This window comes from Heloderma suspectum, chromosome 2 (assembly GCF_057233095.1).
Source record: "Heloderma suspectum isolate Gila_16-S chromosome 2, 16-S_ref, whole genome shotgun sequence".
Taxonomy (NCBI): Eukaryota; Metazoa; Chordata; class Lepidosauria; order Squamata; family Helodermatidae; genus Heloderma; species Heloderma suspectum.
The window spans coordinates 394,817,738-394,843,467 of NC_139459.1; the positions used below are offsets into that span (position 1 = coordinate 394,817,738).

The following is a 25,730-nucleotide window of genomic DNA, read 5'->3' on the forward strand; positions in this document are numbered from 1 at the left end:
AATCTTGCCATCTCCTGTTTGACCACCTCTAGCTTACCTTGATTCATTGATCTGACATTCCAGGTTCCTAAACAATATTGTTCTTTACAGCATCGGACTTTCTTTTCACCACCAGACACATCCACAGCTGAGTGTCCTTTCGGCTTTGGCCCAGCCGCTTCACTCTTTCTGGCGCTACTTGGAAATACCCTCCACTCTTCCCCAGTAGTATATTGGACACCTTCCGACCTGAGGGTCTCATCTTCCGGCATCATCTCTTTTAGCCTTGTGATACGTTCCATGGGGTTTTCTTGGCCAAGAATACTGGAGTGGGTTGCCATTTCCTTCTCCAGTGGACCACATTTTGTCAGAACTCTCTGCCATGACCTGTCCGTCTTGGGTGGCCCTGCACGGCATAGCTTATAGCTTCACTGAGTTACGCAAGCCCCTTCGCCACAACAAGGCAGTGATCCATGAAGGGGCCAGTTACTGTTACCAGTAAGCATTTGAGGTCTAAGAGTGTTAGTAATGTGTGAAATATATAAATGTTATTTTGTTAAATTTAACAGCTAGAGACTTCCTTTCTGAGGAATAACTAAACTTTGACTGGGTTACTTTTAACTGATGTTGCTGTTGTTGCTGTTCAGTTGTTACGTCGTGTCCGACTCTTTGTGACCCCATGGACCATAGCACGCCAGGCCTTCCTGTCCTGCGCTCTCTCCTGGAGTGTGCTCAAGTTCATATTCATTGCATCGGTGATGCTATCCAGCCATCTCATCCTCTGCCGTCCCCTTCTCCTTTTGCCTTCAGTCTTTCCCAGCATCAGGGTCTTTTCCAGTGAGTTTTCTCTTCGCATTAGGTGGCCAAAATATTGGAGCTTCAGCTTCAGTATCTGTCCTTCCAATGAGCACTTTTAACTGTAGGTATTTCTTAATCCCTTCATGATTTGTTTGCAGGTCATATGTTACTGGTATATCATACTTTGGATGTTACTTAAGTTATAGAATACATACGTGCACAAACATACAATATAAAACATTGATTCATTCAAAGCAAATGTACAAGACTCACAAAAATTGTAACAAATAACCCTTGTATACAAGAAATATAAATTATAAATCTAATGTTATGTGACAGCAGGGAAAATACCTTATATGTAGTAATAGCCACATTAAAATGGCAAATCCTTGGAAGCAACGCTGAAACTTTTAAGGAACATTGGACTCCACTTACTTACTTACTTACTTATTTTCTACCCTGCCTTCCTACCAGGAAATGGTGTTCATGTTAGCCAAAAGGAATACAAGCCAAAAATGAAGATAAAAACATAATAAAAACAATCATAACACAAATACATGGGGAGAGCAGTCCTATGGCCCTTAGACAGTGTCTGAGGGGCCATAGGATAATTCAGATTCCTGGCTTCAAGTTCGGAGACAGTGCTCCAACCTTGGAGCCAGGAATCCAAGCTCCCCTCCTCTTCGCAGCTGGTGTAGAGAGAACCGCTTCAGCTGCCTCTCCGAGGTGATGAAGCCGAGCTCAGAGAGAAGGGGAAGGAAGCATGCTGGTGAATGGGGAGGGGAGAGCTTATGCTGTATCCCCAGGCCTCTCCAGCCTCCTTCCCTCCCCTTCCCTGACAACAGCTATAGCTAAATAGCAGAGCGGGAAGAACAGCAGAGGGCAAGATCACCTCTGCCACGCCTTCCGGTCTGTATGGGATACTTATAACCCTCTGAGTTCAGAGGCTTATGAGTATAACGGTGAATCCAATAGGTTTGGGCCTTAAAAACACAAGTAAAAACACAACAATATATACTGTTTTTATTCCTTCTTTTACTGTTTATATTTTATGTTTTTAATGTATTGTACATAGGGATGTCCATTGCTGGGAAATCCAGTTCTTTTTCGGCTCAGTGGAGTTCTGCAGAGCATATGATTCCATTTGTGTCTGCGAGCTGAGCTGTTCCCCAAAGTTCAGGAACATTTTTTTAAGGCTCCACGATTTGCGCCAATTTCTGAGCAATCTGCGCAAATCACAGCCGAATGTGCTCAAATCGTACAAATCCGCCCATCGTTTGCATGATTTGCACAAATTTGGCTGTGATTTGCACGGGTTGCTCAGACGTTTCTGCAAATTGCAGAACCTTCCCCCACCCCACCCCCCAATGCGTAAGATTCCTGGAAAATCCTGAAACTGACCCAACTCGCTGCAGATTGAGATGGGCACCGCAGCAGCAACCAAAATGAAGTCCCGGGGGCTGAGCCTAGGAAAACTCTTCAAAGTCCACCACCCCCCAACTTCCCTAATTGTACACTGCCCAGAGAAAACGGGCTATTGAGCAGTTTAAATGTATAAGAAAGAAAGAAAGAAAGAAAGAAAGAAAGAAAGAAAGAAAGAAAGGGTCATAGGTGGGCAGAATTGGTTGCAGTAGGCAGAGGAGGGAGGCAATTTAAGCTTTAGGCCCATTACTGCCACATCCGGTGTGACAATTACCAGGCCCTGCTTCTTCATCATGGTACCAGAAAGGCCGCAGGCCAAGGCAGGCAGCCATTTAGCACCGTCGCCAGGTGGACACAGTCCACTGTCTCCATTGGCGACATCTTCTTTGAAACCTCTCTAGGCTTACTGAAGTCCTGTAAAACTTATTCCACCTCTTTCTATCACATCTGCTCACTTTCACTCCCTGTGCATGTGTAACGCTGCAGTGCACTCATAGGCCAGGGATGTTTGGGGAGGAGTCTTCGGGCAACTTAGTCTCCGGGAGCCTAAAGAAGAAAGACATCCATCGTGTGAAGTCCAGCAATGCCTTCAGTAGCCACTTCCTGTCGATTGGTCTCTTCTGAACCCATCATGCAGGAAATGGAGGTATGAGGTGGGGCCTGCAGCCTGCAGTAAGGCCTTGTGAGTATAAAGATATTAGGCTGCACTTAATTCCCATTGGAACCCATGAAACATATTAGTCATGGCTTAGGTCCCTGTGATTTCAACTACGTGCATCTAACTTAGGCTGGATGCAATCTATGGTGTGAGTTCTAAGTACAAAGGTACCATGTGGATACACCATTCTTTGTTAGATGAGGGAAGAGGAGACCATTTCCTTGGTTCATGAACACACTGTGGATTCATCACAAACATGATAGATTTGGGAACTTGGGAGCAATGACTCCGTCTGCCACGTCAACGGAGCGTTCACTCTCCATTTCTCTCTCATCAACAGCATGGCTCAGTAGAAGCAGCTTCATAGGTTCAGAATCTTCAAGACTAACTAAGCCAAATTCTGGGACTAGCCTTGAACCTGACTGTTATCGAGGTGTAGGACAGGGAAGGCCAATTTCCCCTGCTCCCTCACTGCCCCATGTTAAAACATGGAGCCATGTCGGCAAGTTCTCAGAAAGCTGTTTTTCTCCAGCTCTCCACCTGGCATGACACAGAGAGGCCGCAGAGGTGATTCTCCTCGTTGTAATTGTCAAAATAATGGTGATTTCTTCTTCTTATGGCTAATGCTCAAGGGATTCATGCAGAGATCACCTCTGAGTCCAGTGACATCAGCATCGGAGCAACATGAGCTAATGTCTCGAAACTCTGCATGAAGGGAGTGGGATATAAATATTCTGCCCTGTGCCACTGAGCGCCTGGGCTGAGACCGAGAGTAGGTAGGGGCTGCGCTGATGTGCAGCTTCATAGAATCTCCTTTGGCTCTGAAGCCTTCCCTGCCTAGACTAAATGATCCCAGCAGCCTGGGTCATGCAAGAGGGCTTTGGCTTCTAATACTTAGCTGGATATGTTGCTGATAGCTGTCACGAGGGAGATGGTGGCAGCAGGCAGACCCAGGATGGACCTGGTACTGCCTCTGCTGTTGCTGCTGCTGCTTCTGCCCCATGCAGTGTCTGGGATGCTGAAGGGAAAATGCCCCTTGTCTTTGAGAAGGGATCCCGGTGAGCCACTGAACTGGTACAGGCCAGGAGACTACCAGATTAGCGGGGTCATATCTGTAGTACCTGCTAGGTTTCAACCACCCATCTTCTATGAGCCTCCCTTGACCAGAATTTATGGGTAAGTCATTCTGTGTTGATAGAGGTCGTGCTACGCTACCTGCACCTAACTTCATGGGCTCCATGTACTGACTTCATAGAGCCCCGGCTCTTACGTTTGGTAAATTATTTCACCCAGTCTGTCCCTATTTTTCCCCATTTGTGGGAAAGGTTCAGAGGCTTTCTGAATGCCAAGAGCTCATGTAAGACAGCGTCTGCCTTTCATCCACTCCAGTCCTGTTGGATTCATTTACAGCGCAATCCTACACAGGTCTACTCAGAGGTAACTCCCACTGAGTTCAATGGGACTGACTCCAAGGTAAGGGTGCATAGCGCTGGAGCGTAAACCCTTCTGGTAACATGATGGGAGGGGACTGAGGGGAGATATGATAGCGCTCATATCCTGATGAGCAAACTAGCTCAAAGTGGGCTAGATGAAACAACGATCCGGTGGATCCACAGTTGGCTACAGAATCGGACTCAAAGAGTGCTTATCAATGGGGCCTTCTCAAACTGGGGAGAGGTAACGAGTGGGGTACCACAGGGCTCAGTCCTGGGCCCAGTGCTCTTGAACATTTTTATTAATGACCTGGAGGATGAGGTGCAGGGAATGCTGATCAAATTTGCAGATGACACAAAATTGGGAGGGATAGCTCATACTTTGGAAGACTGAAACAAAATTCAAAGTGATCTGGATAGACTGGAGCATTGGGCAGAAAACAACCGAATGACATTTAATAGGGATAAATGCCAAGTTCTGCACCTAGGAAAAAGAAACCAAATGTTCAGTTACAAGATGGGGGATATGTGGCTCAACAACACTGCAAATGAGAAAGATCTTGGAATTGTTGTCGATCACAAGCTGAATATGAGCCAACAATGTGATGTGGCTGCAAAAAAGGCAAATGCTATTTTGGGCTGCATTAATAGAAGCAGGCAGAGGAACTAGAGATCAAATCGCCAACATTCGCTGGATCATGGAGAAAGCAAGAGAATTCCAGAAAAACATCTATTTCTGATTCATTGATTACGCTAAAGCCTTTGATTGTGTGGATCACAACAAACTGTGGCAAATTCTGAAAGTGATGGGGGTACCAGACCACCTTACCTGTCTCCTCAGAAACCTCTTTGAGGGTCAAGAAGCAACAGTAAGAACCAGACATGGAACAACCGAGTGGTTAAAATTGGGAAAGGAGTACAACAAGGCTGTATATTGTCGCCCTGCTTATTTAACTTATATGCAGAGTACATCATGAGAAATGCCGGGTTGGATGAATCACAGGTCAGAATTAAGATTGCCGGGAGAATTATCAACAACCTCAGATACGCAGACGATACCACCCTAATGGCAGAAAGCGAAGAGGATCTAAAGAGCCTCTTGTTGAGGGTGAAAGAGGAGAATGCAAAAGCTGGTTTGAAACTCAACATTAAGAAAATTAAGATCATGGCATCTGGCCCCATCACTTCCTGGCATATAGAAGGGGAAGAAATGGAAGCAGTGACAGGTTTTATTTTCTTGGGCTCCAAGATCACCGCAGACGGTGACTGTAGCCATGAACTTAAAAGACGCTTGCTCCTTGGGAGGAAAGCTATGGCAAACCTAGACAGCATAGTGAGAAGCAGAGACATCACCTTGCTGACAAAGGTCTGTCTAATCAAAGCTATGGTTTTCCCAGTAGTAACGTATGGCTGTGAGAGCTGGACTATAAGGAAGGCTGAGTGCCAAAGAATCGATGCTTTTGAACTGTGGTGCTGGAGAAGACTCTTACGAGTCCCCTGGACTGCAAGGAGGTCAAATCAGTCCATCCTAAAGGAAATCAACCCTGAGTGCTCATTGGAAGGACAGATACTCAAGCTGAAGCTGAAATATTTTGGCCACCTAATGCGAAGAGAAAACTCCCTGGAAAAGACCCTGATGCTGGGAAAGATTGAAGGCAAAAGGAGAAGAAGACGGCAGAGGATGAGATGGCTAGATAGCATTGCTGATGCAATGAATATGGACTTGAGCACGCTCCGGGAGAGAGGGTAGGACAGGAAGGCCTGGCGTGCTATGGTCCATGGGGTCACGAAGAGTCGGACACGACTGAACGACTGAACAACAAGCTTCCAAATCCTGGGAAGTACTAGTTCCCCTCTACTCAGCACTGGTTAGGCCTCATCTGGAGTACTGTGTCCAGTTCTGGGCACCACACTTTAAGAAGGATGCAGACCAACTGGAGAGGGTTCAGAGGAGGGCAACAAAGATGATCGGGGACTGGAAACAAAGCCCTATGAGGAGAGTCTGAAAGAACTGGGCACGTTTAGCCTTGAAAAGAGAAGGCTGAGGGGAGATAGGATAGCGCTCTTCAAGTACTTGAAAGGTTGTCCCAGAGAGGAAGGCCAGGATCTCTTCTCGATCACCCCAGAGTGCAGGACACAGAATAATGGGCTCAAGTGCCAGGAAGCCAGATTCCAGCTGAACATCAGGAGAAACGTCCTGGCTGTCAGAGCAAGACGACAATGGAAGCAATGACCTAGGGAGGTGGTGGGCTCTCCCACACTGGAGGCGTTCAAGAAGAGGCTGGACAGCCATCTGTCAGGGATGCTCTGACTTGGATTCCTGCATTGAGCAGGGGGTTGGTCTCAATGGCCTTGTAGGCCCCTTCCAACCCTACTATTCTATGATTCTATGATTCTTCAAGTATTTGAAAGGTTGTCACAGAGAGGAAGGCCATGACCTCTTCTCGATTGTCTCAGAGTGCAGGACACAGAAGAATGGGCTCAAGTTACTGCTGCCTGCCTGCCTCTCTCTCAGTCTCTCTCTGACTCTGTCTCTGTCTCTGTCTCTCTGTCTCTGTGTGTGTGTGTGTGTCTCTGTCTCTCTCTCTGTGTCTCTGTGTCATTGTGTGTCTCTCTCTCTTTCTCTGTCTCTCTCTCTCTCTCTCTCTGTCTCTCTGTCTCTATCTGGGGTCTGTTGCATGGCACTGTCTGTCTGTTGGAGTGTCTACAATGTGCCTCCACCTATGCTCAACTGCATACGTGTAAATAAATCCAGATATTACAAAATGCCATAAGCCCCCATCTGTCTTTCTAAGCCACGTGATCATAAATGTTTCTGAATGCGTTCATAAGCGCAAGTTAATCCAACATGAAATTAAGGGGGAAATTATTCACGGGTCAAAGAAGGAAGCAGCCACGATTAGTCAAGTAGTACACCGGTCTGACATGCAACCGCAGAACAGACTAAGTCAACGCAGCATAGAGCAGGCAGAGGGGAGACGTCGGGTATGTGGAACAGGGGAGGTGTGCACAGCTGCGTGAGAACAGGGGGCGAATTTTTCTGGGTCCAAGCTGGAGTCGTGTTTTGGAATCAGTTTCCGAGGTCTCTAAGAGCCCTCACAGTATGACAGCTCACCCAGGGAGACAAAGTAATGACTGGACACCTCTCCTTCTGTAATGGGGAGCAACTCCATCCTGCATGGCTGGGTGAACTGATTTTTGGAGAAGACATTTTCCTCCTGTAACGGCAGAGTGATTTTTCTCATCCACTCCAAGGCAGTCTTTGAAATTGCAAATGGGGGATCCATAGGAGATTGCATAAGGCATGGGGACTTTGTCCACAGCCAGGGGCTTCCTAACAGGCCCACAGCACAGGCACTGGCCCCAAAACTCCCCCCCCCCCGGTGCACCTCAGGCGACTCTCACTTGCATAGAGGTGAATGACCACAATGAGTCCTCCTAGAGTCTTTCTGGTTTGCTCCCCCAGTGCAGGGAAGGACCAGACTACCCACGATCACAGCCTAAAAATTGGAAACAGCATGTGTATGGGGGGGGGGTTGTTTTTTGCTGATTCAATTACTGTTTCAAAATCTGAGTATTCTATATCCACCCAACCTATTTTTATATGAGCCATCCCTGTGCTTCAATGCCCACTTAGTTCTCTGAAGGTTAGGAACTCCTGTTCTGCCCTTATTTGTTTCTTTAAGAGGCTAATGCCTATTTACCATGCAACATGGCTATCTCACACACACACCCTCTAAACACACACACACACACGTAAAACATTTTGTGTGCATCAGCTATCGTGTTTCTGGATCTGAGCTAGCATGAGTATAATTCTAAGCGTACAATCCACAGATTTATATTGCCAGGGCCGGCCCATTAAGTTAAAGAAATAGGACATGTTATTTTCATTGAACACAGGATGAGAATGTGACATGCTTGTTTTTGCAGGAAGGGATCCACGGCATACTGGCACATCTTGTCCTTCTTGTTTGCCATCCAGGAGGTCCATCAGAACCCCAGGCTCTTACCCAACATCTCCCTGGGCTACGACATCTATGACAACTTCTACAGCGCAAGAATGACTTACGGTGCCATGGTAGACCTGCTCTCCTGCGGGCAGGCGAATGTTCCAAACTATTACTGCGGACGATGGAATAAACTCTTGGCTGTTATTGAAGGGGCTGAATCGGACATTTCCAAAGAGATTTCAACCACGTCGAGCATCTACAAAATCCCACAGGTATGAAGGGCAGGAGAGGAAAAACCTGAGTGTATCTCTGCTTTGGGATTTCTCCTGAGAGGACAGAAAGGGAGCACTGGATATAGACAGTCATGTTTCAGAGAGCTGAAAGGGGTCTTTCTGAAAGAGAGGGATTTAGTGTATTTGTGTCCTCCACTCTCCTCTGGTTGAGTCTATTGAACTCCTCTGCATCTGGACCCTAATCCAAAGGCGTACCGAGTCCAACGGTGGCTAAACAGATGTCTTCAGCAATCCCAATGGCAGAGCATGAGAAGAATAGCACGCTCCCACCCATGTTCCCCAGCCACTGGTGTCCATAGGCATACTGCCTCTGACACTGGGGGTAGCATAGAGCCATCATGACTAGTAGCCATCGATAGCCTCACCCTCCATAATTTGGGTGAATCCCTCTTTAAAACCATCCAAGTTGATGGTCATCACTGCACCTTTGAAACTGAATTCCATAACTATGTGCTGTGTGAAGAAGCCCTGAATTCTTCTGTCCATCCTGAATCTCCCACCAGTCACCTTCATTGGATGACTCCACCGGGTTCTCACACTATAGATGAGAGAGGGAGAAAAACTTCTCTCTCTCCACTTTCTCTAGACCATGCATCATTCTATAAACACCGATCATGTCCCCTCTTTCTTGCTGCTTATCTTAACAAATAAGCCCTCAACATACAAACAGTAGTGAATCACAAACTGGAAATTAAATTAAGGCTGCATTCCTAAGCCACATACCAGTTGCCACTATCTAGTAATTTATACAGAATGATAAGACTTCTCCTCTGTATATCCTTAGCACATGGGATGAGATATTTCTTATTTCTTACAGTCAATTAACCAGCAAAATAGATTTACAACATTATACAAAATCCATAGAAAATAACAATTATTAAACCAAGGAAGAGCTCATAGCACAAATTATACATAATAAAACCTCAAACTAAGGCCTGGCATATTTTATTTGCTACTGCACAGAATTTGGCAACGTTAAGAGTGATATGTGCTTTTACATCAGAAAGAAGTAAATAAACATAAAATGTGTCCTGGCAATTTAATTAAAAATGGTTCAATAAAACTTTTACATGCATCCGGATAAAAAGAACAGTATGGGAGAACATGAGACACTGTTTCGATCTCCCCTGATCCATATGGGCACTTAAGCAGAATAAACAATAGTTGATAAATATTGATAATTTTTGTGTGAATGGCTAAGTTCCAAATGCTCTCAGGGGCAGCCTTCCCTAACGTGGTACAATTCCCACCATCCCCAGCACAGGCTGTGCTAGCTGGGGATGATAGCAGTTTGTCATTCAATGTATCCAGAGGGCACGATGTTGGGGAAGGCAGAGTTCTAGCAATTCTAGTCTGGGATACAGCTAAGTTCATGGAGGGAGGGTGGAGATCTTTAGCTCCCATCCAGTGCTGTGTCCTTTTACTTTCTTCCATAGAAGTGAAAGTTTGCCCTTCCAGCCAACGGAGAAAAGCAAAGTCCTACATTTGTGATTTTGTCAGGGTGAGGTTCCTAATACCTTCCATTCCTTACTAGGTCAGTTATGGTTTTGTTTCTCACGCCCTTCATGATAAAACTCAGTTCCCTTTCATCTACCGGATGGTCCCCAAGGAAGAAGCCCAGTACCTGCACATTGTCCAGCTGCTCCTGCATTTTGGATGGACCTGGATCGGTCTCATTGCTCCTGAGACAGACAATGGAGAGAGGTTCTTGAGGACTTTGGTGCCTGTGCTCACTAGGAGTTCTATTTGTCCTGCCTTCTCAGAGCCCATCCCAGTGCTGACAACGGAAAGAGTTTTCTTCCCCTATAATATAGCTCGCATGTGGAACAAAGCCAACGTATCGGTTTACTATGGGGAGATTCGCTCCTTCTATGGTACAATATTAATTTTGCAAAGAATGGTTGAAATGTATGTCAAACCCATTATGGGGAAAGTCTGGATCACAACAGCTTTGTGGGACCTCACCTTGAGTTTGTCACATGACGTTCTGTCTTCCCAACATGTCCATGGCTTTTTTTCCTTCTTGACCCATATTAAAAAAAGGACGATACCTGGCAGTTTCCATACATTTTTTGGTGCTATGGAGCAGTTTGGGGAGAAAGCATTTAATTGTTCTTATTTGAAGCACACGTTGTCTGTGAAAGAGAGGAAAAGGTGCAGAGAGGTTGAGACCCTGGCGGCCTTGCCCAAAGAGATGGTTGAAAACACACTGTCTCTGGACAGCTACAGCATTTACAACCTTGTCCAGGCTGTGGCGCATGCCATAAATACTGCGCATTCATCCAGATCCAAGTGGAGGGTGATGGAGGGTGGAGACAAGTTGGAACTGCCAAGGATACAGCCATGGCAGGTATTCCTCCCCCCCGCCCCCACAGCTCTCTCTGCTAAACATGACACCCATGTGTTGGGAGTTTTTGGAGTTTTTGACTTGGATGCAGCTGCTGAGAGCATTTCAGGCATACTTGTGAGGTGAAATGTTGCACTTTTCTGATGGGAATCCAATTTGGGAGGTTCCTAGTAAAGGCCCAGCTTCTTGTGACACCTACAGTGGTTGCAGAGGACCCAGCTGGTACTGGTACTGATAGCCCTGGGTGCCCTGGGACCATCTGCCAGTGAGAACAGGCTCTCCTCCCCTTTGAATTAGATTCCTCTGTAGTCTATGGCAAGTCCTTCCCTCATCTCCACTTCTGGACAAACCTGGGAGTTCTCTTGGATAGGGGAGCTTTCACTCAGTTGCTGCCTCTGCTGTGGCATCCTGCCCCCTCAGCAAAGCTTCTTCCCTTTTCTGGCCACGGACACTACTATTTCCAGGCCAGACGAGTTTACTTTCACTTTTGCCGATTGTGTCACGGAGCTGCCCATTCATCATGCACAGCAAGCTAAAGTTGCCCTACCATGATTTGATTCCTCCTGCAAAAAATCCAAAATGGCACCCATAGTAAAATAATCATCACAGATCTAAGAACTTAGTTCCCAAAATCTGCCACTTAAAGCATTTAATTTAAATTTGGGAGGTTCCTAGTAAAGGCCCAGCTTCTTGTGACACCTTCAGTGGTTGCAGAGGATCCAGCCTCTCTGGTAATCAGAGCCCTGGGTGTCCTGGGATCCATCTTCACCTACTTGGGGCTTTTATGGGGTTTCTGGCTCCGATGAGTATCCTGCTTCCTCAGCAAAGGTTCTCTACACTACGATCAACATCTAAGGTCCTCCTCCGGCTGCCTACTCCAAGGGAAGCTCAGAAGACAGCAACAAAGGAGGGGGCCTTCTTGGTGGTGGCCCCTCAATTATGGAATGATCTCCCCAATGAGGCCTGCCTGGTGCCAAGAAGATGATCAGGGGACTGGAAACAAAGCCCTGTGAGGAGAGACTGAAAGAATGGGGCATGTTTAGCCTTGAGAAGGGAAGACTGAGGGGAGATAGGATAGCACTGTACAAGTACTTGAAAGGTTGTCACAGAGAGGAAGGCTAGTACCTCTTCTCGATCATCCCAGAGTGCAGGACTCGGAATAAATGGGCTCAAGTTACAGGAAGCCAGATTCTGGCTGAACATCAGGAAAAACTTCCTGACTGTTAGAGCAATACGACAATTGAACCCATGACCTAGGGAGGTGGTGGGCTCTCCCACACTGGAGGCCTTCAAGACGAGGCTGGACAGCCATCTGTCAGGGATGCTCTGACTTGGATTCCTGCATTGAGCAGGGGGTTGGACTCAATGGCCTTGTAGGCCCCTTCCAACCCTACTACTGTTCTATGATTCTGCTCTATTCTATTCTGTTCTATGGTTTTAAGACCTTTCTTTTCTCCCAGGCATTTGGCAGCATATGATGAGTTTTAATCAATCCTGGATTTGTCTCATGGCTGTGGTTGAGTGCTTGAAGTTGTTTTAGATATATGTTGTCTTTGTGTATATTGTCTGTTCGTGTGTTTTTTATGTAAATAGTTTTTAACCTCTGTATACTATATTTTTCATGTTTTTGAATCTTTGTAAACCACCCAGAGAGCTTTGGCTATGGGGTGGTGTAGAAATGTAATTAATAATAATAATTCTTATTCTTGTTTTCTGGCCATGGAGATACCATGTCCAGCCCAGACAAGTTTACTTTTCATTTTTGCAGATTGTATCACAAAGCAGCTAGAGTTAACCTACTGTCATTTCATTTCTCCTGCAGAAAATCCAAAATGGTGCTCATCATAAAATAATAATTATGAAACTGACAACATAGTAGCCATTATCTGCCACTTAAAGCATCCCACATAATTTTGCCTTACAATAGGCCTTGCAAAATTCACTGTAGAGTGCAAAATGATGCTAATGCATTTTATGGCTCTAGTCTCCCCCAAAACAGTGAATCAGAAAAAGGGGGCTTTAGATGCATTGTGAATGTGACAACACGCTCACATGCACGTGTGCACACACACACACACTTTGTTGTTGTTGTTCAGTCGTTCAGTCGTGTCCGACTCTTCGTGACCCCATGGACCATAGCACGCCAGGCCTTCCTGTCCTGCGCTCTCTCCCGGAGCGTGCTCAAGTTCATATTCATTGCATCCGTGATGCTATCTAGCCATCTCATCCTCTGCTGTCCCCTTCTCCTTTTGCCTTCAGTCTTTCCCAGCATCAGGGTCTTTTCCAGACAGTTTTCTCTTCGCATTAGGTGGCCAAAATATTGGAGCTTCAGCTTCAGCATCTGTCCTTCCAATGAGCACTCAGGGTTGATTTCCTTTAGGATTGACTGATTGGACCTCCTTGCAGTCCAGGGGACTCGTAAGAGTCTTCTCCAGCACCACAGTTCGAAAGCATCAATTCTTCGGCGCTCAGCCTTCCTTATAGTCCAGCTCTCACAGCCATACATTACTACTGGGAAAACCATAGCTTTGATTAGATGGACCTTTGTCGGCAACGTGATGTCTCTGCTTCTTACTATGCTGTCTAGGTTTGCCATAGCTTTCCTCCCAAGGAGCAAGCGTCTTTTAATTTCATGGCTACAGTCACCATCTGCGGTGATCTTGGAGCCCAAGAAAGTAAAATCTGTCACTGCTTCCATTTCTTCCCCTTCTATATGCCAGGAAGTGATGGGGCCAGATGCCATGATCTTCGTTTTTTTAATGTTGAGTTTCAAACCAGCTTTTGCACTCTCCACTTTCACCCTCAGCAAGAGGCTCTTTAGATCCTCTTCGCTTTCTGCCATTAGGGTGGTATCGTCTGCATATCGGAGGTTGTTGATAATTCTCCCAGCAATCTTAAATCCGACCTGTGATTCATCCAACCCAGCGTTTCTCATGATGTACTCTGCATATAAGTTAAATAAGCAGGGTGACAATATGCAGCCTTGTCGTACTCCTTTCCCAATTTTGAACCACTCGGTTGTTCCATGTCTGGTTCTTACTGTCGCTTCTTGACCCTCGTACAGGTTTCTCAGGAGACAGGTAAGGTGGTCTGGTACTCCCATCACTTTCAGAATTTGCCACAGTTTGTTGTGATCCACACAATCAAAGGCTTTAGCGTAGTCAATGAAGCAGAAATAGACGTTTTTCTGGAATTCTCTTGCTTTCTCCTTGATCCAGCGAACATTGGCGATTTGATCTCTAGTTCCTCTGCCTCTTTGAAACCCCGCTTGTACTTCCGGTAGTTCTCAGTTCGCATACTGCTGAAGCCTAGCTTGTAGGATTTTGAGCATCACCTTGCTGGCATGTGAAATGAGTGCAATTGTGCGGTAGTTTGAACACTCTGGCATTGCCCTTCTTTGGAATTGGAATGTAAACTGACCTTTTCCAGTCCTGCGGCCATTGTTGAGTGTTCCAAATTTGTTGGCATATTGAATGCTGCACTTTAACAGCATCATCTTTTAGGATCTTAAATAGCTCAGCTGGAATACTGTCATCTCTGCTAGCTTTGTTGTTACTAATGCTTCCTAAGGCCCACTTGATTTCACTCTCGAGGATGTCCGGCTCAGGTTCAGTGACCGCACTATCATGGCTATCAGGGACATTAATATCTTTTCTGTATAGTTCTTCTGTGTATTCTTGCCACCTCTTCTTAATCTCATCTGCTTCTGTTAGGTCCCTGCCTTCTTTGTCCTTTATCATGCCCGTCTTTGCACAAAACGTTCCCTTGAGATCTCCAATTTTCTTGAAGAGATCTCTAGTCTTTCCCATTCTGTTGTTTTCCTCGATTTCTTTGCATTGTTCATTTAAGAAGGCCTTCTTGTCTCTCCTTGCTATTCTCTGGAACTCTTCATTCAGTTGGATATATCTTCCCCTTTCTCCCTTGCTTTTTGCTTCCCTTCTTTCCTCAGCTACTTGTAAAGCCTCCTCAGACAGCCACTTGGCTTTCTTGCATTTCTTTTTCTTTGGGATGGATTTCGTTGCTGCCTCCTGAACAATGTTACGGACCTCCGTCCATAGTTCCTCAGGCACTCTGTCTATCAGGTCTAATCCCTGAAATCTATTCCTCACCTCCACTGTATATTCATAAGGGATATGATTGAGGTCATACCGGAATGGTTTAGTGGTTTTCCCTACATTCTTCAATTTAAGCTGAAATTTTGCAACAAGAAGCTCATGATCTGAGCCACAGTCAGCTCCAGGTCTTGTTTTTACTGACTGTATAGAGCTTCTCCATCTTTGGCTGCAAAGGACATAATCAATCTGATTTCGATATTGACCATCTGGTGATGTCCATGTGTAGAGTCACCTCTTGTGCTGTTGGAAAAGAGTGTTTGCGATGATCAGCGTGTTCTCTTGGCAAAACTCTATTAGCTTTTGTCCTGCTTCATTTTGTACACCAAGGCCATGCCTGCCTGTTATCCCGGTGATTTCTTGACTTCCTACTTTCGCATTCCAATCCCCTATGATGAAGAGGACATCTTTTTTTGGTGTTAGTTCTAGAAGGTGTTGTAGGTCTTCATAGAACCGATCAACCTCAGCTTCTTCGGCCTCAGTGGTTGGGGCATAGACTTGAATTACTGTGATGTTGAATGGTTTGCCTTGGATTCGTACTGAGATCATTCTATCATTTTTAAGATTGTACCCCAGTACTGCTTTTCCCACCCTTTTGTTGACTATGAGTGCTACTCCATTTCTTCTAAGGGATTCTTGCCCACAGTAGTAGATATGATGGTCACCTGAATTAAATTCGCCACACACACTACCTTTCTGCAAGACATGTGCACAAGTCTTGAATCTTTGGAGATTAGAATTCCACTGGACAGAAATATCTGCTCAGCTTAGTTTTCTGTTTTCTAAGTGCTGGTTTCCTGGTTTCTGAACGTTTTCTCTGTCATTCTAGCTTCACCCTTTCCTGGGAAACCCTCACTTCTACAATAATTCCATGGAGGGAGTGTATTTGGATGAGAAGGAGGAACTGGCTGCCAAATTTGATTGTGTGAACTGGGTGGCATTTCGCAATAAGTCCTTTGCTGCAGTGAAGTTTGGGAGTATAGATGAACAGGGGTCCTCAGACCTAACATTCACCATTGACCAAGATGCAACTGTGTGGTTCAGGCAGTTTAACCAGGTGGACAAAAACTACTCATTTTATTTGATTCCCTTTAAGATCTGTGAAGTTCAAATAACCACAGAGAGAGAGACAGAGACAGAGACAGAGGCAGAGAGTCTAACAGAGTTAAGGCAAGTGACACATAGAGGACCCATGAACATGGATTATGGTGCTGTCAGGGCCATGCCAGGACATCCACACCAAAATCCAGACTTCGCAAGCATCCCCTCCCCAATCTCAGATCACCAAATGGAATTAATTTTCTGAGCCACTGTGAACATGGCAACATCTTCACAATTTCTTTTTCTGGAGTCTTGTGCAAATGCGCCTGTCTGCTGTTTAGCCAAGCATAGCAATATCCCCCTCTTGTCAATGTCTTTGTCAATGTCATCCTCTCCTGCCACAGGTCCCTTGCTAGTAAACATCTTTCTTTAAAAAGGGGGGGGGCTGCTTCACCTACTCCCAAAGTAAGCACACCCATCCCTAAAGATCCTACTGCTGCAGCAGCCGGCTGCTTTTGCCTCCCCCACCCCACCCCGCTGTCCCTTCCTGCTTGTTACTTTCCTCCCCTGATCCCTGTTGTTAGCTGCCACACATACAAGTGGTTTACAGAGTAATGAAGCGGATCAGTAAACATACACAAATTTCAAGGCAGAGCAATGAGGGGGATCCATAAAGAGCCACAAATTTCAACGTAAACACATGCAAATTTCATGGTGGAGCAGTAAAGTTGAGGAGGAAATTATGCAAATTTCTCAGTGGCGGATTTTCGCATCTGCGCCTTTCCGCAAGACGGAAAATCAGAAAATGATTTTTTAAAGGTTGTAAATTAGTTTGGTACACTCTCTGGTGTCTTTCTTCTTGAGTTTTAGAAGCACAGAGTAGAGAGCACTGGCAAGGGATGAGGGAGGATGGCGGTGGCAATAGCGAGATCGTTTGGAGCGGCAGAGGTTTTCTCCACTCTTGCTGAGTGGCTCTCTAGCCCTTCCCAACAACCCATGAAAAAAACGCCCCTCTAGGTTCAGACATCACGCTAAGCTACCCTGAGAACAAGCCACCCTAAACAACCCTGCTACAAGCCATGGGTTCTCAGGGTGAGTTGCTTGCACAAAACTACCCATGACGGGAAAACCGCTCAGGGTTTGGACATCACACTAAGCCACTTGGCAGTCACCCTTTCTTCCTCCTTGTTCTTCCCCACAGGGCAGTTGATGTCAGTTAGCCCAGGGGGAGGGTGCTAACTTAACTCACTTAACACTCTCTCCTTGATGCTCTTTCTAGACCCTTCCTTGTTCCAGGTGTACTGAAAGCTGTCACCCTGGATCCGCCAAGGTGATTCAGGAAGGGAAGTCCATTTGCTGCTATGCCTGTTCTTTGTGTGCAGAAGGGACCATCTCCACTCAGGAAGGTGGGTGACTCCAGAAGAAAGGGCAGCCGTTGGTGAAATGGCATTCATACATTTTCTCAGACTTTGTATCAAAGGCTTTGAAAGCTTTGAGCACAGGTTCTCAGCTGGCCCAGCCAGTGCCCTGTGTGAACTGAGTGTCTGCTCCCGAAGATAGATAGATATAGATAGATGATAGATAGATAGATAGATAGATAGATAGATAGATAGATAGATTTCATTTATATCCCACTATCATGGAACTCAAGGTGGCTACATGTGGTTCCCAGGTGGTCTCCCCTCCAAGCACTGACCAGACCCAAACCTGCTTAGCTTCAGCAAGGAGGTTGCCTTATGTGCCTTCGATTGCCTCATGCCCTGCGATTAAAGAATGTATACCCTGCTTTTCTGTGGGAAAAGCTAGAAGGGACTCACAACGACAGAAATTAAAACACCAGTCAATAATGACAAAAATTAATTACAAAAAAACCCCTACAGTGACAGCATTATGACATAATTCCACAGCCAACATTCAATGAAAGCATTCTCAATATCCTAGTCTTGGCTACATGATGGAAAGCAACAGTGAGGTGGACAGACAAACCTCTTTGGGGATGTAAGTGCTGCATCCACACCAGTCATACTTTAGACAATGCTGAATATGGCCTCCTCTGTTGTTCAACAGAGCGGCTGAGCAGATGGAGCTGGGAAGAAGTGGGCCTTAAGCTACCCAGGCCATAAGGATGGCCTTAACGTTTAAGGCCGGAACTTTGAACCTGGGCCAAAAACAGACTAGTAACCGGTATACTTGGAACAGCACTGGAGTAATATGACTAGAAAGCCTGCACCAGATAATATTCTGGCTGCTGCATTCTGAAGAAAGTAAAGATCCTGAACACTTTTCAAAAGCAGCGCTATGTAGAGTGTGTTCCAGTAATCATATCTGGATATATCTTAACAACATAAGAACATAAGAAGAGCCCTGCTGGATCAGACCAAGGGTCCATCCTGTCCAGCATTCTGTTCACACAGCGGCCAACCAGCTTCCCACGGGAAACCCACAAGCAAACTTAACTAAGGCACAAATTACCATGGCCAGATCTATTTATTACAAGCTTTAGTGATGCCTAATGTGTTTTCCTATGTATTTGTTTTACTGTGATATATGTTGTCTCTGTCTGTACTGTCTGTTTGTGTGTGTTTTTATGTAAATGGTTTTCAAACGTTGTATACTGTATTTTTACTGGTTTTTAATCTTTGTATATCTCCCAGAGAGCTTCAGTTATGGGGCAGTGTGTGTGTGTGTGTGTGTGTAATTCCCAATGTGATATACTAACTCAAATTTTAAAATTAAAGGACTATTTGAATGGTCTAGATGTAACAGAAGATGGCTCATAGGCGTATTTCAAGAGGTATAGTTGTATAGTTGAATTGAATAAGTATTAAGTTCAGGTGCTAGAGTACCATTTTTCTCGGAAGAAAGGCAGGGTGCAAATCAAATAATTAACTAAAATAATAATGAAAAAATCTGTAAGCAAAGCATTCTAGGAACCTCTACGAAAGGATTAGATAAATTGGATTTATGCAGGATTATTATGACTGGCAGGGAACTGAATGAGACAGTGTCAGGATCGTAGGTTTGCAGCAGGTACAATGTTAATAGCCCGAAGCTGGACATCTTATAAAGACCCAACTCTAGGGGAATAGTGCTAAAAAAAAAAAAAAGGTCACTAATGATCAGCAACCAAGTCACAGCTACATGCATACTACCCTGAGAACCTTCGAAGGAGGGTGGGATTCCATTCTAAAAAATAATATTTCTATCCATGCCTCACCTAAACCATGTCTGGCAGGGAACTGAATCCAAGAGGCCCCTTGAAAAAACTAGTCAATGTGGTGAAGTGCCATCTATGGCTGAGGCAGGCACCATGGTGGCCTCCAGACACTCTGGACTAGAGTTCCATGTAACCCCAGCCGGCATGGCCAATGGCCGGGGATTATAGGAACTGTACTCTAAAATATCTGAAGAGTTGCCTCCCCCTGATCTAGGGTACCACACCAAACCACCTTTTTGGCTCCCCTTAACTGCCACTCATTGCTACTTCCAAAAAAAATGAAGCTGCATAATGGCCCATCTAAGCCACCGCTTTCTGTTCTGAGTGGTGGTGGCTATGGCAAAGGGCTTTCCCAACCCTGTTACCTGAAATTCCCTTCCAGTGGTGATGCCAAGGATCAGCTGTGGGATTTTCTGCATGCATAACATGTTCTCTACCAATGCACATTTCCCCTCTCCCCGCCCCCCATGACACACTTTTGGTTCCTAATCAGCCTCTCACTTTTGACGTGCCTAAGATCTTGCCCCAAAACCTCTTTATTAGATACCGATTCTAACACTACAGTTGACTGTTTTGGAAGTGATACTGAATTCACTCTTCTCCTTGTCTTTCTCCTCAGATGCAGAACATTGCACCAAATGTCCTCAAGATCAGCATCCAAACAAGGAACAAGATCAATGTATCCCCAAGGATATAACCTTCTTGTCCTATGAAGATGTTTTGGGGATCATCCTGACTTCCTTTGCCCTATCCTTGTCCTTAAGCATAGGCTTTGTGTTAGGACTCTTCATTAGAAACCTAGAAACGCCAATAGTCAAAGCAAACAACCGGGACCTCTCCTACATTCTCCTCATCTCCCTCCTGTTTTCCTTCCTGTCCTCATTCCTGTTCATTGGCCAGCCAAGGGAGGCAACCTGCTTCCTTCGACAAACAGCCTTCAGCATCATCTTCTCAGTTGCCATTTCTTCTGTGTTGGCAAAAACTATCACTGTAGTGATAGCCTTCCTGGCCACAAAGCCAGGAAACAGGATGAGGAGATGGCTGGGGAAGAGTCTGGCTAACTCCATTGTCATTTCTTGTTCCAGTGTCCAAGTTGTCATCTGCTGCATCTGGCTGGGCATCTCTCCACCCTTCCCTGACTCTGACATGCACTCCCAGCCTGGACAGATCATCCTTCAATGCAATGAAGGGTCTGTTGCCATGTTCTATACTGCCCTTGGCTACATGGGCTTCCTGGCTGCCATCTGCTTCACAGTGGCCTTCCTAGCCAGGAAGCTGCCTGGGGCCTTCAATGAAGCCAAACTGATCACCTTCAGCATGCTGGTCTTCTGCAGTGTTTGGCTGTCCTTTGTGCCCACCTACCTGAGCACCAAGGGGAAATACATGGTGGCTGTGCAGGTCTTCTCTATCTTGGCCTCCAGTGCTGGGTTACTGGGCTGCATCTTCCTTCCCAAGTGCTACATTATTGTACTCAGACCTGATATGAATACAAAGGAACATCTAACAACAAAAACTAAAGATGGCATCTAATTCTTCAAATACTCTCTTAAACGTTGACAATTCACGTCCAACACAGCAGTCATGAAACCCATGTTTGTCCTTGGAAAGTAGCCCCTTAAATGCTGCCGTCACAAAACCGACACATCAGTTGTGAATGATGAATGTGACTGCATAATAGGTAACGACTCTGCATTTGCCACATGCTATTTCTGGCTGGTGATTTACATCTATTGCTTTATCTTGGCCTGATTCCCAGTAGATATGTGTTGCTATATGAGATCAAGAACACTGGACTTTATACAGCTAATGCACACCTGGGGTAACCCTGATGTGTTTGGCATCTTCTTATTTTCCAGCAAATAATGTGCAATTGAAGCACATTTGTGACTCATGTTCCACACAACTCCATCCCTCGGGAACTCCGCCATGCCCCCTCTTTAATGAGCTTCCGACATGCACTGAAAACTTGGTTATTCAGGCAGGCATTTGGGGTGCGTTAGGGTATTTTTAAATAACGTTTTAATGTATAATTTTACTGTTTAAATTGTACTGTTGTACATTGCCCAGAGTGGCCAGGTGACCGGCCAGATGGGCGATTAAGAAATTTAATTAATAAATAAACAAATAAACATACTTTTCAGGGAACTCATTTTTGTCATTCACAGCTCTGCACTTCTTTAAATCCCTATTGGGTCTGTGGAAATGGGCTTTAGCCAGTTGTGAGCATGCTAAAGCATGTACCTGGAGAGTGCCTTGCTGTTTCTAAGTCTTCTGTTTCACATTCCTTGGATATGTGTCTGGATGTTGCAAATATTCCCCTGCCCTTTCCTGTAGAGAGGAAAGAGCCATTTTCACTTGTATTCCTGCTGCTCAGTTGTGCATTAAACCTCTTGCCCTCCTGTTCATAACCATATTCAGTTCCTTTTTCTGTTGAACAGGTGGGGCTGTAGCTCTGAAGTAAAGCACCTGCTTCACATGCAAAAGGCCCCAGGTTCAATCCCCAGCATCTCTGGGTAGGAGTAGGAAAGGATCCTGCCTTTGAAACCCTGGGGAGATGCTGCCAGTGAATGCAGTGATTAGCAATAAATAGGTAATCATAGAATCATAGAATAGTAGGGTTGGAAGGGGCCTATAAGGCCAACAAGGCCAACCTCCTGTTCAGTGCAGGAATCCAAGTCAAAGCATCCCTGGCAGATGGCTGTCCAGCCTCGTCTTGAACGCCTCCAGTGTGGGAGAGCCCACCACCTCCCTAGGCAATTGGTTCCATTGTCGTATTGCTCTGTACGTATTGTCGTACAGTCAGGACGTTTCTCCTGATATTCAGCCAGAATCTGGCTTCCTGTAACTTGAGCCCATTATTCCGTGTCCTCCACTCTGGGGTGATCAAGAAGACATCCTGGCCTTCCACTCTGGGACAACCTTTCAAATACTTGCAGAGCACTATCCTATCTCCCCTCAGCCTTCTCTTCTCAAAGCTAAACATCATTCAGAACAAATTTTCACAGTTTCCCTTCTTGCAGAATTGTAATTCTAGTGTTGAGCATCACAGATGTGCCCCATTCACCAACCATTTGGTGGGAGATTCAGGGCAGATAAAAGGAGGGACTTCTTCACACTGCACATAGTTAAACTATGGAGTTCCCTACCACTAAATTCCTGGGGCTCTCCAGTGAAATTCTGCTTGTTGGGAACCATAGAAACAAACCCTGAAGGAGAAAAGAGTGTTGGACTGGGAACCAGTGTGGTGTAGTGGCCAGAGTGTTGGACTGGGAGCTGGGATATCCAGGTTCTAGTCCCCACTAGTTCCCCATGGGAACCTCACTGGGTGACTTTGGGCCAGTCGCAGACTCTCAGCACAACCTACCTCACAGGGTTGTTGTTGTAAGGATAAAATGGAGAGGAGGAGGGTAATGTAAGCCACCTTGCAAGAGGAAAAAAGGCGGGATATAAATGCAATAAATGAATAAAAAGGGCACCTCTGAGCATAAGCAGGATGCATTTTGCTGAGCAGTAAGCATGGCCTCACTCTATCACCAGTGTGTGGGTGCGAAGCCTCAGCTACAGTTTGGGTTGGGGGAGTTTAACCCTCCTCCCCAGCCAGTTTTGGGTGCCATAAAAGAGAAGCAAATTGTTATTTATTTTATTATTGTATCTTTCCTCCCAGGGATGGGGAGAAGTGGTTGTGGTTTTTTTCTGCCCCAGTTGCCAGAATAACACAATAGACCATGAGTACCTTGAAGCTGGGCTGGGGGGGGGGGTATTATTTGCTGCTCTGCCTCAGGCAACCAAATGCCTGTTTAAGGGCTCCCCTCTTCATAAAGACTTCATGTTCTGTTGTGGTGGGACCTGTAGCTTGAAGCGGGTCTGCTGGGCTGGATGCTGCTGTTGTTTTTAATTCTGCTACTGTGGTGCTTTTCATGGCATTCTCATGCATTTAGGCTGCAATCCTATGGGGATAGGTGGCCGCCTCCGAACTCAGCAGGAGAAGCACAGAGGGGGTCGTTCCCTCCGCGCTTCTCCTGCCCTACATTTGCGGCAAGACATTTCGGCTGTCTAGCCGCGGGATGGCGGAGCAGGGGAGGAGGCTGCCAGACGACACATAGGATGCGTTGTACCGGCATTTCTGCCTCCCCCACCCTGGAACGCCCCCTGGAATGCCCTGTTTTGGTCGCTCCGTGCTCCGCTTCCAAGCGCGGAGCACAGGGCCGTTCCGCACTGCCTGTGAGGCAGCACGGGACAAGGGAGAAGGTCGGTTCTCCGGGAACCAACCTCGGGGCGCAGGCTCCGAGGTCAGTACCCATAAAACCACATATCCTATGGCTGTCTAGCCACTGACTAGTGGCCAAAGGATTGCTCCCTTATTGTATTATTATTACAATCAAGTTTTATTTATGGTTGAAAGCTGCCTTGAGTGCCATTTTTGTTGGTAGAAAAGTGGGGTAGAAATCAAATCAATCACTAAATGTTCTGTTGTGGTGGAACATGAGCCTGAACTGGGTCTGTTGGGCTCGATGGTTGTTTATTATTATTGTTATTACTGTTATTACTGTTGTTGTTGTTATTATTGTTATTATTATTCTGCTATTGTGTTTTTCATGGCATTTTAATGCATTTGTTTTATTATTGTTACAATCAAGTTTTATTTTAGACTGTAAGCTGTTTTTCTTGGGGCTCCTTGACACAGAGCTTTTATCTTGCTATCGAGATTGCTCCCTCACGGACGTTTGCGAACCCTTTAGATGACATTGTGAACCTCCAGGGCATCTCCCGCACTAAATGACCTTTGTTCCGTTTTTAAACAGAGTGGAGATAATGAGCTATCAAACAACCCCACTTGTGTTCCGCTTGAGTTCCCTCCGTGAAAAAAGGAAACGCGGCAAGAAGAGGAGCGAGATCAATGAAACATATGGAAGACTCAGATAAGTGGGAGAAGGCAGGGGAAGGGGAAGGGGGAAAACGAAGAGTGTGTATTTATTTTATTATTTATTTATTTAAAACATTTCTATCCCGCCCTATATCATTAAGATCTCAGGGTGGCGTACGGATAAAATCAATTTAAACAGTATAAAACAACAAATGATCTGAACACCTAAAAACATATTGAACTATTAAACAAATTAATACCAGTTAAAATCTAAAACAATTAAAACGAAGTGCTAGGGAATGCATTTAGCCCTCAAGGCTTCAGTAAAAAGCCATGTATTTACTTGGCGCCAAAACGAGACCAGTCTCTGTGTCAATTGGGCCACCAGGGGAAGGCATTCCACAACCAGGATGCCATAGCAGAGAAGAGTGCTGGACTGGGAGTCGGGAGATCCGGGTTCTAGTCCCCACTCGGCCATGGAAGCTCACTTTGGGCCAGTCACATACTCTCAGCCCAACCTACCTCACAGGGTTGTTGTTGTGAGGATAAAATGGAGAGGAGGAGGATTATGTACGCCACCTTGAGTTCCTTGGAGGAAAAAAGGCGGGATATAAATGTAATAAATAAATAAATAAATGTAAAGGGAGTCCGTTGTGATCCTACATTTAAAATGGAAGCAGAAAGCCCCATTTTAAATGCAGGGTTTTAGGCTGGTGTAGAGATGCTCTTGGTAGAAAGGCAGGGTAAAAATCAACTATCTTATCTATCTATCTATCTATCTATCTAAATAAATAAATAAATAAATAAACAAACAAACAAACAAACCCAGAGCAAAATGCCCTGGGTTTTGGTCAGAACCAGCCAGGAGCTATTGGAAGTGCTGATTCCTAGCCCTAAACTAGGTTCAGCACCTTGGATAGCCCCCAAATAGGTTTAGCACCTTGGATAGCCCCCTTTAGAGTTCTAGGTGGGTCTGACTGAAACCCAGAGGAGGTTCCCAGCCCCACTGAAGAAGGACCCAGCAGCCTCCATTGTCCCTAAGCACACCCTGCAAAGAAGTCTGATGGGATCTGAGCTAGCGGTGACCAACCAGGGAAGAGATCTTGGGGTTGTGCTGGACACCTCAGTGAAGATGTCAGCCCAGCGTGTGGCTGCTGCAAAAAAGGCAAACTCCATGTTAGGCTTAATTAGAAAAGGGATGGAGAGCAAAACGGCCAATAGCATACTGCCCGTATACAAATCTATGGCGTGACCATACTTGAAATACTGTGTACACTTCTGGTCACCACAGCTAAAAAAAAGATATTGTAGAGCTGGAAAAAGTGCAGAGAGCTTCGGCTATTGGGTGGTATAGAAATGGAGTGAAATAAATAAATAAATAGATAGATAGATAGATAGATAGATAGATAGATAGATAGATAGATAGAGGCAACTAAAATGATCCAAGGTCTGGAGCATCTCCCCTATGAGGAAGGTTACAACAGCTGGGATTGTTTAGCTTGAGGAAAAAGGAGGGTAAGGGGAGACAGGATTGTTGTTGTTCAGTCGTTCAGTCATGTCCGACTCTTCGTGACCCCATGGACCATAGCACGCCAGGCCTTCCTGTCCTGCGC

At 45.6% G+C, this 25,730-nt stretch overlaps 1 protein-coding gene across 1 annotated transcript; it reads left to right on the forward strand.

The window, feature by feature from the left end:
- The first annotated feature begins 8,353 nt into the window (after positions 1 to 8,353).
- LOC146356500 (vomeronasal type-2 receptor 26-like) lies at positions 8,354 to 20,783 on the forward strand. Its single transcript, XM_084841160.1, has 5 exons — positions 8,354 to 8,515; positions 10,071 to 10,886; positions 15,825 to 16,052; positions 17,316 to 17,442; positions 19,873 to 20,783. Exons 1-5 carry the CDS (start codon positions 8,354 to 8,356, stop codon positions 20,781 to 20,783), a joined length of 2,244 nt encoding a protein of 747 aa, XP_084697286.1.
- Positions 20,784 to 25,730: the final 4,947 nt, after the last annotated feature.